This window comes from Spodoptera frugiperda, chromosome 5 (assembly GCF_023101765.2).
Source record: "Spodoptera frugiperda isolate SF20-4 chromosome 5, AGI-APGP_CSIRO_Sfru_2.0, whole genome shotgun sequence".
Classification (NCBI taxonomy): domain Eukaryota; kingdom Metazoa; phylum Arthropoda; class Insecta; order Lepidoptera; family Noctuidae; genus Spodoptera; species Spodoptera frugiperda.
Genome location: NC_064216.1, coordinates 11,781,778 through 11,794,117, shown reverse-complemented (window position 1 = coordinate 11,794,117; position 12,340 = coordinate 11,781,778). Strand labels below are relative to the sequence as shown.

The 12,340-nt window shown below is 36.9% G+C and overlaps 2 protein-coding genes across 2 annotated transcripts; both read left to right on the top strand.

Moving 5' to 3' along the window:
• The first annotated feature begins 3,409 nt into the window (after positions 1 to 3,409).
• On the top strand, positions 3,410 to 4,861 carry LOC118272140 (uncharacterized). The gene is made up of 3 exons (XM_035588489.2): positions 3,410 to 3,569; positions 3,865 to 4,055; positions 4,152 to 4,861. The coding sequence occupies exons 2-3, from the start codon at positions 3,865 to 3,867 to the stop codon at positions 4,642 to 4,644; spliced, it is 684 nt and encodes a 227-aa protein (XP_035444382.2). The 5' UTR covers positions 3,410 to 3,569; the 3' UTR covers positions 4,645 to 4,861.
• Positions 4,862 to 8,514: 3,653 nt separating this feature from the next.
• Positions 8,515 to 10,776, top strand: LOC118272262 (uncharacterized). The gene is made up of 3 exons (XM_035588654.2): positions 8,515 to 8,603; positions 9,848 to 10,038; positions 10,120 to 10,776. Exons 2-3 carry the CDS (start codon positions 9,848 to 9,850, stop codon positions 10,610 to 10,612), a joined length of 684 nt encoding a protein of 227 aa, XP_035444547.2. The 5' UTR covers positions 8,515 to 8,603; the 3' UTR covers positions 10,613 to 10,776.
• The last annotated feature ends 1,564 nt before the right edge of the window (positions 10,777 to 12,340 follow it).

The following is a 12,340-nucleotide window of genomic DNA, read 5'->3' as shown; positions in this document are numbered from 1 at the left end:
TAGACACTGACAAACGGTGAAGGAAAACATCGTAAGGAAAACTGGACTTTATTACCTTATTATTAGTAAGTTTGAAATTGCCAACCCGCATCGTGCACGTAGTGATTAATGCTCAAACCTTCTCCGTGTGAGAAGAGGCCTTTGGTCAGCAGTGGCCACTTATAGGCTGTTGATGTATGATGATGATATCATAATTATGTTCAATACAATGAAAGATGAATTTTAAGAAATATTACCATATATGTACCGGATATTTTCTTAGTTAATTGATACATAAATGATAGTCACAATGATTCATGCTCATTACTAGATTATAATTAGAATTGAGTTTTGCACAAAGTAACTGACAGATATGTTCCATTGTCTCTGCCTACCCCGATGGGAGACAAGCGTGAGGTTATGTATGTATGTATGTAACTGACACATATTGTTTTAACTACTCAAAAGTGAAAATGTTAGTTACTTACCTAATACGTAGCTAAGACAACGCCCACGCAAAAATGAATAAAAATGAGCAATCAATATTATTACCGATGCCAAACACACGAGTATCAGGAATGACGTAGAACTTCACGGAAATTTAGAAGATAACATTTATAGTACCTACCATTAATAAAATATAACCAATTCTTGTTAACTAAACTGCGAAAATAGTGCGTAATTGTGATTAGAACGTTGTTATTTAGTAAAAATAGCTATTGAACTAAATAATCGAAGGTTCTAGCAACGATAAGTAGTATTACAAGGTGATTTGGTGTGTCATCCCTTAGAGGAGAGCAATTGGGTAGTTTCCACAGTCAAAAATAGATTATGTAGTCTTTTCAATACAATAAAATATTCACAAATAATCACATTTACTATCATAGATTTGGTGATATCTAGGTTTTCGTCATTTTCTGGCTAATTTTGTAGAAATATTTCTGCTATTTGACGTAAAAACTGATGACGTCATACAAAATTCATAGAAAATATATTTTTTATAGTAGACATTGCAATCGATGATGATTCACTCAAAAACCTTACCTTTGATTAAGTATTAATTATTAAGTATAGTTATGTAAATTAAGAAACTGCTAATATTTACTTGAGTGCGTTCAAGTACTTAAATATTAGCAGTTTTTTTACAATATTTTAAACCTATTAATAGCTAGTAATTTTATTGTAGACAGCAGAGTAAAGTCAAAAAGTTAAATAAAGGTGACAAAGAACCACATGGAAGACTCTAGATGCTTTGGTACGATGATATCAAACAAGCAGCTGTCACAAAATTTTATTTTCCTTTTTCGTTGAAATATTTAGTTGTATTATGCTTCTGTGGAATAGTAATACTTGTGGTTTCATTTAAGTAATATGAGTGATCTCTGGCTGTATAAATTCAAAGGAAAAAGCAATGTCTAGGTACGGTGCGTAGCCGTGCGTCGCCTCACCTTGCGAACACAAATATTTTTTTGCCATTGAAAATGACATCATTACTTTTTCCCAAACAATTTTATTTATTATTTCCTCACGATAAGATTCTATTGAAAAACGTAATTCCAAAACGTAGGTAGTATTATTTATAGACACTATTAAACGACTTTTATTTAAGTCCATAAAACTTTACATTGCACTTGTAAACTTTTACAATACAAGTGTTTTTACATCATGAAGTTTAACCTTTATGCAATTCTAGGACATTTCTTTTATTATTTAAATACTAGTTATAAACCGCAGTTTCGCCTGTATAATATATTCCCAAGAGTTGTAGAGATACTAAAATAATTTAAAAAGCGGTGAAAGGTTAGCTGAAATATGTTTAGAATTCTGATTAATTATCAGGGATGATGTCGGAGTTTGAAATTTAAAATCTATTTAGTCCGTTCGGTATTTTTTTTATTTTGTCTTATAATAAAACAATGCTTAAATGAAACGAAACAAAGTTTGGGATTAAGACGTAATAACGTCACAGCTCAGTATAAAAGTACACAATCGTGACGTCACATGATATTTCAAATCAATATAATTATAGTTGAAATTATTTATTTCCATAAGAATATAAAAATAAAAATACGTGTCTATTGTTTTGAAATATTCTACCAGACGGGCATTGAAATAAAAATCAGTCGTCTACCTTAACTACGTCTTTTTTTGTGGGGGGAAAATAATTAAATGCCTTCTCCCGCCTTGGGCGAGGCGAGTGGGAGTGACAGACTCTGACTTACAAAAACCACCCCGTTCCTACTTCTGCTTTTCGAGCCGCAGCCCTGGTAAACCCTCTAGGTAGTCTGCAGCTCCGGGTTTTTTAAAACTTAATTTACTTACTAAACAAAGATATTATTTACCTGAAGCAATACTGTTCATACGTAGCTATTTGGTAAATAGGTGTGACGTATGTATTTATGTCAACAAAAGCGATAACCCTTTGTTGTTACTGTCGCCACATCTCTAGAGCAAATTTAAAAATACGTCATAATTTTTACTTTAAAATAATTTGTACTTTACCATAAAATTTAATTAGGTTTTTTTATGGTAGGTATAAACCGGTATGGTATAAAGCAGACGGATCACCTGATTGTAAGCAATCGCCACATCCTATGTGCATTCGATTCACCAGAGGCGTTACAAGTGCGTTGCTGGCCTGTTGGGGGTTAGGAATTTAAGGGTTGTTGGGGGAATCAGAGATTGAGAAGGGCGATAGCCTGGCACCTGGAGCCTCATTCTGCCGCCCAAATCCCTAAAAGGTTGGCAACGCAATTGTAACTGCTCTGGTCTTGTGGATGTCCACAGGCGATCCCGTTTGCTTACTATCAGGTGCTCTGGCTGCTCGTTTGCCGCTAAAAAATCAGAGCAGTCAAAGACTTGCGACTTAGGTACCGTGCTACAATAGATTAATATTCATGAGATAGTACATCAATTCAAAATATGATTAGCAATATAACAGCTCGTGACAGTTCTTGGAGTATGAACCGTCTCTACGTAAGAGAGACATAACTTACATGCTTGACAGGCGGGCTGGAAACCACGGCTTAAAACGTGGTCTCCAGCCCGCCGAACGCAAGCCCGTGCCGGCGTAGTTTCACGGTTTAGGATTATTCGAGAACGCCGCTGTCTGGAGTCTGAACATTTTTATTTTGTAGTCCCTTTATCAGCTATTACGGTACTAGTGTGGAGAGGAGGGGGTGGTGACAAAAGTCTACTATTTTATAACTATAATCCTAGTAGATAGTAATACAGACCTAGATCTGTAACCAATAATTGAAAAAATCCGTACATTCACCTTTTCAAAATCGGTTATTGATTTATTTACATGAAAATATTTTTTACCAACACAAAAGAATTAAAAGAAATCCTATTGCTAATCTTTACAGCTTTGATTGAACTTCAAAGAGCCGAGGGTTTATTGCTTTTTTATGATTAATGGCTTAGTATGTGCACTCAAAACTCCCTATCGACAATACTGATAAGATTTCTCGATGATGACTTATTGTCACCCTATATATTGATGAAGGAAGGGCCGATTTTATCAGTTGATACATTGTGTTGAGACATTCATTCATACTTATTGGAAAACTCATTTCAATAATTCAAATGTAAGTATTTAAAAGTAGATCTTTGGACATACATATTTACCAAAAAATACACATATATTCATGTCTTGTAAACGGATACCGAAAGATGTTTATCGTATTTTCTTCTATTTCCAATCAAGATAAGGATCAAAATTGATATTAATCTTAATTTTTACTTTAAGTAATTTAGGGAGTAATGTGCGTTATCAACGAATCATAGTTTACAGTTGCCTAGACTAATAGACTATACATAAAAAATAGTTGCCTACTATCTTTACTTCGACATGAATGTACTTAAACAATGTTCTTTCCTTAGATGTTCGGGAGAGCAGTGATTGCGTTGTCATGCTTAGTGGCGTACGCACACGGACACGGCCGGTTGGATGTACCAGCGAACAGAGCCTCCCTTTGGCGTACTGGCAGGTTCGCTGACGCACCACACAACTACGATGATGACGGCCTCAACTGCGGTGGTTTCGACCGCCAGTATTCTGTTAATGGAGGACGGTAAGTCTTAAAAAAAGGATAACCTAAAAAATTCAAGTCACAAGAAAGAAATATTTAAATAGCTATGTACGTGGTCTTAAATGTATTTTTCTCTAGATGCGGTATTTGTGGTGATGCCTTCGATAACTCGCCGCCGCGCCCCCATGAGTTAGGTGGCAAGTTCGGCCTAGGACACATCGTCGCTACCTACGAGCAGGGCCAAGTCATCAACACCAGAGTCTACATCAGCGCTTACCATATGGGATACTGGGAGTTCAGACTCTGCCTGGACCCTAGCGACCAAACGCAGGAATGCTTCGCTCACTTCCTTCTAGAGTTAGAAGACGGTGGAACCAAATACTATCCTAAAGGAACTGGTTACTATGACGTGAACTACCGCCTGCCTGCCAATGTGGTGTGTGAGCACTGCGTGCTGCAGTGGAAGTACACGGCGGGCAACAACTGGGGCTTTTGTGGAGACGGCACGGGGGCCCTCGGCTGCGGCAACCAGGAGAACTTCTTCTCTTGCTCAGATATCAGTATCAAGCGCACTGAAAGTATTCCTGTAAACGTACCAATCATCAATTTGAACGGTGAGGAAAACGCCTAATTATAGCGAAAGGCTGATGTGTAATTGTGCTGATCTTAGTTTCAATATTATGCAGACGTATTTGAAACATCAAAGTCTTGAAACTAAAATCTCCAATTACGGATCAGTTTTCCGTGAGATCTCTAACAACGGTTGTGAAAATACAAAGAATTTATGATAATTTATTGATGCCATAATGTTATTGTAAGTTTTGTAATAAATTATTTTTGGTTTTTTATATGTGATTATTTTTTTACCAGTCAGTCATTATAAATAGGTTAATGCAGAGAAGTCTGTTATTACCTACACAAATTTTCAATAAAAATTGAGCTTTTAATGTGGCCATTTGTGTTTCAAATGTTAATAATCCCTACATGTGTAACCAGATTACAAAACTAATATGGAGTACCTTCCTTTCCTTAACATTTAACGAGCTGCTAGGCTATTCTATAACTGTCAATTCAAAACATTCAAAGTGAGCTCGATCGCAATTCTCGCCCGTCATTGGTCGAGATTATTCTCATAACCAATGACATGGCGGACCGCGAGGCTCTTGCCCTCCATAAGTACAATCATGGCTGAAATCTAAATCTAGCTGGTTATTGTTAGTGGCTATTAGTCTAATGTAAATAGTCAACTAACTCAGACTATTAGTCGATCAGAATCTGAAAGCAAATAATCAGAATCTGAAAAAAAATCTTCACCTGCCTTTTAATAAGAACCCATGGTCCCTCATGCGTTTTGTAAGTCAAAAGCAATCTCACCGTGTAGCATTATTAACAGCCTATAAAACAAGTAGTCACTACTGATCAATGGCCTCTTTTCGCACGGAGAAGGTTTAAGCACTAATCACCACGCTTGCTCAATGCGGGTTGGCGATTTCAAACTTATAATCACAAACACATCACAAACACAAGCACAGGATTCCTCAAGATGTTTACCTTCACCGCTAGTCAGTAGTGTCTAAATAATCTTAGAAAGAACCATTGGTACTTGCCGTTGGTAGATTTCGAACCCTCATGCATGAGAAGCAGTCGTCTTAAACACACGGAGCACTACGCATTATGTCAGACAGTTGCATAGATACCTACTGATCTTCAACTATTTATAGTTGAGCCACGCTTTCATCAAAATCTATCTAACACTGCTAAGCCTAAGTCTGCTTGTCCACTAGAGATGTTCTACGCTACGTTACTGTAGATGCGTTTGGCTTCCACCAATTATATTCATTGGTACACATAGCACAGCACTGGTGAAAACGCGTTCAACTAAAATATGTTTTTATATGGAGAGATGCGTGCTATGGATGTGTGCTGTGGATGGTTTCTCTACTATCGATACATCGCATAGCTGCGCATCTTTCTTGCACAGCTATATACTTAAATATCAGTAGAAACGGTCACATAGTTTCACAGCTTAGCTATTACATCTTCGTAACATAACTACATAACACATAGTTGAAAGGAGCTTAACCTGGGAATCCTTTCTGCTCTGTCTAGTAACAAATATAAAAAAAAACTAAGTTAAAATAATGGTTACTCTTGATTAGGTCAATATTTGAGACTCAATATGGCCACAGTAAAATGTCCTTATTTTACAATACAAACATGAAAAGATAATCTAGTCTCCTATTAGTGATAGTTTCGTTTATTTTTAGATATCCTGAGAGTGCTAATATTGACTAACCAGATAAAGGACGTCCGTCCGTCTCACAGCTACAATCTGTCGCGAAAGAAGTATAATATGAACCGACACAAACGAAAGAAACCAAACAAGAAAACGAAGCTAAAGGGAAAACGAAGGCATAAAAAGGTATGTTTAATTAAATACAACGCCTCGCCTTTTATACCCGATGGGGTAGGCAGAGGTGCACATTACGGCACGTAATGCCACTATACAATGTACAACCTCTTTTCACTATTTGTGTTATAAGTCCCATGTAATAGTGGGTGAGCCTATTGCCATATACTTACTGGGCACAATTCCAGACTCCGTGCTACTACTGAGAAATTTTCGAAAAACCGAAAAAAGCCCAGTAATACTTTGTCCGAATCGGGAATCGAACCTGAGATCCCTTGTCCGGCAGTCACACAAGTGAAACCAGATTATCAATCCTTTGTTGATGTACATAAGCAGTGTCGATTGCTTACCACCAGGTAATCTGTCTACAGGTTAGCTGACCTATCCCATCCCACATAAAAAGTCATTCAGTGTTCAGTTTTTTGTCATCGGACCCAGTATAGAACCCTGTGGCATCCCTTATCTTACACATCATGTCAAATATTAACAACTGTGACACCATCCTTACATTAGTGAAAACTAAATATAGATTACAAATATGAATCCCCCATATTATCAAAAACCTGATCATTCATTTATTTCTTTTACTTGTTTGTTACATTTTTAAATATTAAATTAAAAAGAAAAAAAAATAAAACATTTAAAAATATAAAAAGCAGTAGCCAGTAGGTAACGGGAGAAATCCAAGCTACCGGTGGTCAGGGCTCAAGAGAGAGGAATTTCCGGACAATACGCGCCGTGTCCAGAAGTACTGCCTTCTGCATCAGGCTCTTGATCCAACCGTCTAACGTTAGCCTACTCAGGTGTTGGTCGAGGCTTTTGGCTATAAGGCCATTGGCAGATACGACTATCGGCACAATGATTGCTGAATCTACATCCCACATGTCGACAACCTCATGAGCTAAATCAAGATATATCAAAAACATTATTAATACGTTTTTTTCTTAATTTTTCAGCTTACTCACCGTCGATGACCAATGGACCTGTCGAGATGTGCGATTCCAAAGTGTTCGTTTCTAGAATATCGTAGAGTATTTATAAGTAATTTTCCAAAATGTTAAAAGATCTGTTTATATGTGTAAAGAGATTGAGAACTTGTTCGTTCAAGAAGTTGTTCTGCCAATACCTAATTTCTATAAACATCGTAATTAAGATAGTTGTAAGTAACTTAAGTATCTATAAGACTAAGTTTAAGTGGAAAGAGACTTGTTAATATATGAAAATAGCTAAATGATCTGATAAATTTTGTGGGAAAGCTATGCTTCGGTACGAATGGGCCGGCTCGACCGGAGTGATACCACGGTCTCACAGAAAACCGACGTAAAACAACGCTTGCGTTGTGTGAGTGAGGTTACCGGAGGCCCAATTACTCCCCTTCCCAATCTTCCCAATACTTGATTCTCTAACAACCCTCAAAAACGCCTCTGGTGTTTCAAGTGTCCATGGGCGGCGGCGATTGCTTAACATCAGGTGACCCGTCTGCTCGTTTGCCGGCTTATTCCATAAAAAAATCATCATGATTTTGGTTGACTTTTACGAGAAGAAAATGTGCTAATGTGTATTTAAAAGTTAAATGTAAGAAACTTGTCAATTGAAATAAAACAAAGTTCTATTTAAGTTATATATTTATTTTTATACCAAGTTATTAATTAAAAAAGAAACAAAGTAAACAGCTAAATGCAATTGATAATGTGAGGTTCCGCTGAAAGATATTCAATTAATTATATATTTACTATGTAACTTCCGACCCAAGTTCGTATGGGAACAATGGTGATATATTATTCATAAAAATCTTCCTCTTGAATCACTCTATATATTAAAAAAAACCGCATAAAAATTCATTTTAAAGATTTAAGCATACAAAGGGACATAGGGACAGAGAAAGCGACTTTGTTTTATACTATTTATCCAAAATTTCGGTTAAATCCATTTGGTTAGTAGACATAGAATGCAAACTATTTATAATATGAAGCGGCCTATTTCGTCTGGCCTTGAAAACACCCAAAAATTAGAATTAGCACTCAAAATTCCGTATCGCCAATACCATCGTCTACTGATAAGATATCCCAGTGATGACTTAGTGCCACCGTATATATTCGAGAAGAGAGGAACTAGTAGGCAGTTGGTAAACTGAGCTGCGACATTCTTTTGCAATAAAAAAATATTACAATCATTCAAATGTAAGTAGTACATATATATTTTTAGTTATAATTACAAAAAAGTAAAAGAGAACACTTTAAAAACAAGCTTTTATTACTTTAGTTCTTAAAAAAATCTAAAAACCTAAAAAAATAACAAATTTACTGTTCTTCTTTTTATTAATAAGCAATAAAAGCTGATTATTTACGTGTATTTTCTTTTATTTTTATAATAACTATCGTGAGTCATACAAAATTAACTAAAAATCACGGTTTACTCAAGTAAATTAATGGAGAAAAGCTCAACTAGTTTTGAGTCACAGATGCGCACGCAGCTCTTGATGAAGAGTCCCTTTGTGACTTAATTTACGTGAGTAAACCGTAATTTTTAGTTAGTGTATTTTCTTTTAATTAAATTTTTAAGATTTCATCGTTTGTTCAATTTTGTTCCCTCAAGCAGGTATAGGATTAAAACTGTCCATCACCAGACCTTGCTTACAATTTAATACCAAAGTGCAAGTCAATACGAAACGAGCCCATACTCATATGGCACGGCTTATTCAAGTTGTTTACCTGGGTTAAAGCTTTTTGGTTTCCTAATTTTACCTTTTTCTTCGCCTCTGAGCATCAGACTATTGTTGACTGAAAACCATTCCGTTCCAACACTTCTACTTCATGGTAGATCCTCGGTAACCTGCAACGTCAGGCGTTAGCCCTACTGTTTCCCATCTGAGGAAGTCTGACGGATCTTAGAGCGCGCACGGAACGCAATGCGTCGTACGGCACGATTTTTTTTATACGTTGCCCCACCCTAAGATGGGTGGGTGCGTTTACAAACATACAAGTTCACATACACATGACACTCAGACCAAATTGAGATTCAATGTGTTTCAGAATTATGATAAATATCCGCACGAATTTCATTTCGCTGGGCGAACAGGATATTGTTTATAACAAAATAAAGAACTTAGATTTGTATGTAAACAATATAACCAGACATTTTTGTTTGACTATGTACCTACTCGTACCAATAAAAGTTAATGTATGATAATCTAAATCGATATCAACAGATTATGATCTATAAAAAATAGTTTCACCATTTTCAATCAGTACAAAATGTACTTAATTACTCCAAGATCCAAGATAATGATGAAGATGGATAACAATCTTTGATTTTTACTTTACATAAAGAGACTAATGTATTTACCTTGTCAGCGGATCTTAGTTTCCTAATCCATGATTGTCTGCTGTCATTACTTCTTCATGTATCCATTGTGTTTCCCTAGATGATCTGGAGTGCAGTGTTTGCTCTGTCTTGTTTGCTGGCCTACGCACATGGTCATGGCCGATTAGTAGAACCAGTGGGCAGAGCCTCTCTTTGGCGTACTGGTTGGTTCCGTGACACACCACCCAACTATGACGATAATGGCCTCAACTGCGGCGGCTTCCACCACCAGCATTCAAGAAACAGAGGACGGTGAGTCTTATAAAAAAGAAACACTAATATTGAAGAACTATGTGATGGTGATCATGATATTTCCAATTTGAATTCGTCTAGATGCGGTATCTGTGGTGATGACTACAGCAACCCACAGCCTCGCGCTCATGAGTTAGGTGGAAGGTTCGGCCAAGGACACATCGTCGCTACTTACGAGCAGGGCCAAGTCATCAGCACCAGAGTCCACATCAGCGCTTTCCATATGGGATACTGGGAGTTCAGACTCTGCCTGGATCCTAGCAACCAAACACAGGAATGCTTTGAAAACTTCCTTTTAGAGTTAGAAGACGGTGGAACCAAATACTATCCAAAAGTAGGTGGTTTCTATGACGTGAACTACCGCCTGCCTGCGAATGTGGTGTGTGAGCACTGCGTGCTGCAGTGGAAGTACACGGCGGGCAACAACTGGGGCTTTTGTGGAGACGGCACGGGAGCCCTCGGCTGCGGCAACCAGGAGAACTTCTTCTCTTGCTCAGATATCAGTATTAAGCGCACTGAAAGTATTCCTATAAACGTACCAATTGTCGATTTGAACCCTGAGGAGAACCCCTAAATATAGCGAAAATTGTATGTCTTAATATTTTAGTTGCTCTCTAAGAATACCTATTTTCATTTAGAAGACCTATAACTAGACTATAAGACTAAAATCTATGTTACGGATATTCCGTTACAACCGTGTGAAAAATACTTTAATAAAATATCTGTTGCAAAACTTTATTGTAAGTTTCAATATTATTTAAAATTTCGTTTCATTTATGTGAAGGACGTGTACCTTGGCGGTTTCAATAAAGTTTTATACCGTTTCAGTTTGCCTCTAGTGTTGTAAATATTAATAATCCCTGCTTGTGTAAATGCTGTCCTGCCCACTGCTAAATTACAAAAATTGTATAGTAATAAAAAGTACCTACCTTCCATTCCTTTGTTGAAAATTTCACAATTAAGAGTTAAGTTATTTATCAGGCCCAATTTAGTCAAATGCCATAATATGGATTTTTAAAGGACAATGCTCAAATCGCCACTACTCTAGTAGCATTATGATACATGATACCTATAGCAATCGAAGGGCCTTAGCCATCTCATAATGTTATTGTCCAAACTGAAATTTTAGAACATGTTAATGGTCTTGTAGATAATCTTACTAATATTATAAATGCGAAAGTTTGTGAGTATGTTTGTTACTTAATCACGTCAAAACAGCTGAAGAGATCTAGCTAGAATAACACTTAGGCATAGACATTAGCACACGTTTTATCCACGGAAAAGCAGGCGAAGCCGCTGGCAGAAACTAGTTGCTTATATTAATATTACTATTTGGCATTATTTTGTGTAGGATTAAACTTTAAAATACTTATTGTAATGTGATGAGGCAGATGGATAAACATAATGGAGCTCATTGGTGCATAGCGCGGGCTTCCTCAGGGCTCGGTATTGGGACCTTGTTAATCTCTCGAGATTGGGTATTGAGGAAAGAGTTCTCGCCAAATATCTATAACCGACACTCTGCCATGGGACATCTTCTCCTCCATAAATTTTAATTTATCCCAAAAATAGGTACTTTTAAGATTTTTCGGATCAAAAATTCTGAAAGTACTAGCGTTTATTACAGTAATATTTTTTAATTATTGTTATCGGCTTACTCATCGGTTGTTATCGGTTTGACGAGGAACTCGACTAGTTTCAAGCCATGCTAGACGCTCATATTCATGAGCAGCATTCCGCGACACACGACGCGGCGATTGTCGCGCTGCTACTGGCGACTCGAGTTTTGCGCCCATCGCGTCCTCTGCCTAAAATCCTCGTCAAACAAAATGGAGTTCCTCGTCAAACTTAACAGTTTGACTATGTATGACACGTAACACGTGAGTAAGCCGATAACATAATAATTAATTTAGTATGTCTAACGAAAGTTATAATAAAATTATAGTAATATTTTTTTAAACTTACCAAAGACTCCGCAATAATTGCGGCCGTCATTATCGTAGTTGCGTTACTACCACGTCGGCCATGACCATATACTATCACTGCACCCCAGGACATCTACAGAAAGAATGAGAGAACATATCTGTCCAGCAAAGATAGCAGCCAACGCATGCAACTAGGAAGATTCGTTGACAAGGTTAGTACATTAGTCTCTACATGTAACGTAAAAACTAAGATTATTATCCATTTTGATCATTTCCTTGCGATATGTTGTATGCATTTATGTAATTAGTAATTACATTAAACTACGGTTTGGCTTGCGTGGGCAAAGTAATAATATACATCTTAAATACCCCAGAAG

Excerpts from the sequence above, each read along its gene's own strand:
- LOC118272140 (XM_035588489.2), top strand. The coding sequence starts at position 3,865 with ATGTTCGGGAGAGCAGTGATTGCGTTGTCATGCTTAGTGGCGTACGCA. Across the intron at positions 4,056-4,151 it reads TATTCTGTTAATGGAGGACG|ATGCGGTATTTGTGGTGATG; the intron begins GTAAGTCTTAAA and ends ATTTTTCTCTAG.
- LOC118272262 (XM_035588654.2), top strand. The coding sequence starts at position 9,848 with ATGATCTGGAGTGCAGTGTTTGCTCTGTCTTGTTTGCTGGCCTACGCA. Across the intron at positions 10,039-10,119 it reads CATTCAAGAAACAGAGGACG|ATGCGGTATCTGTGGTGATG; the intron begins GTGAGTCTTATA and ends GAATTCGTCTAG.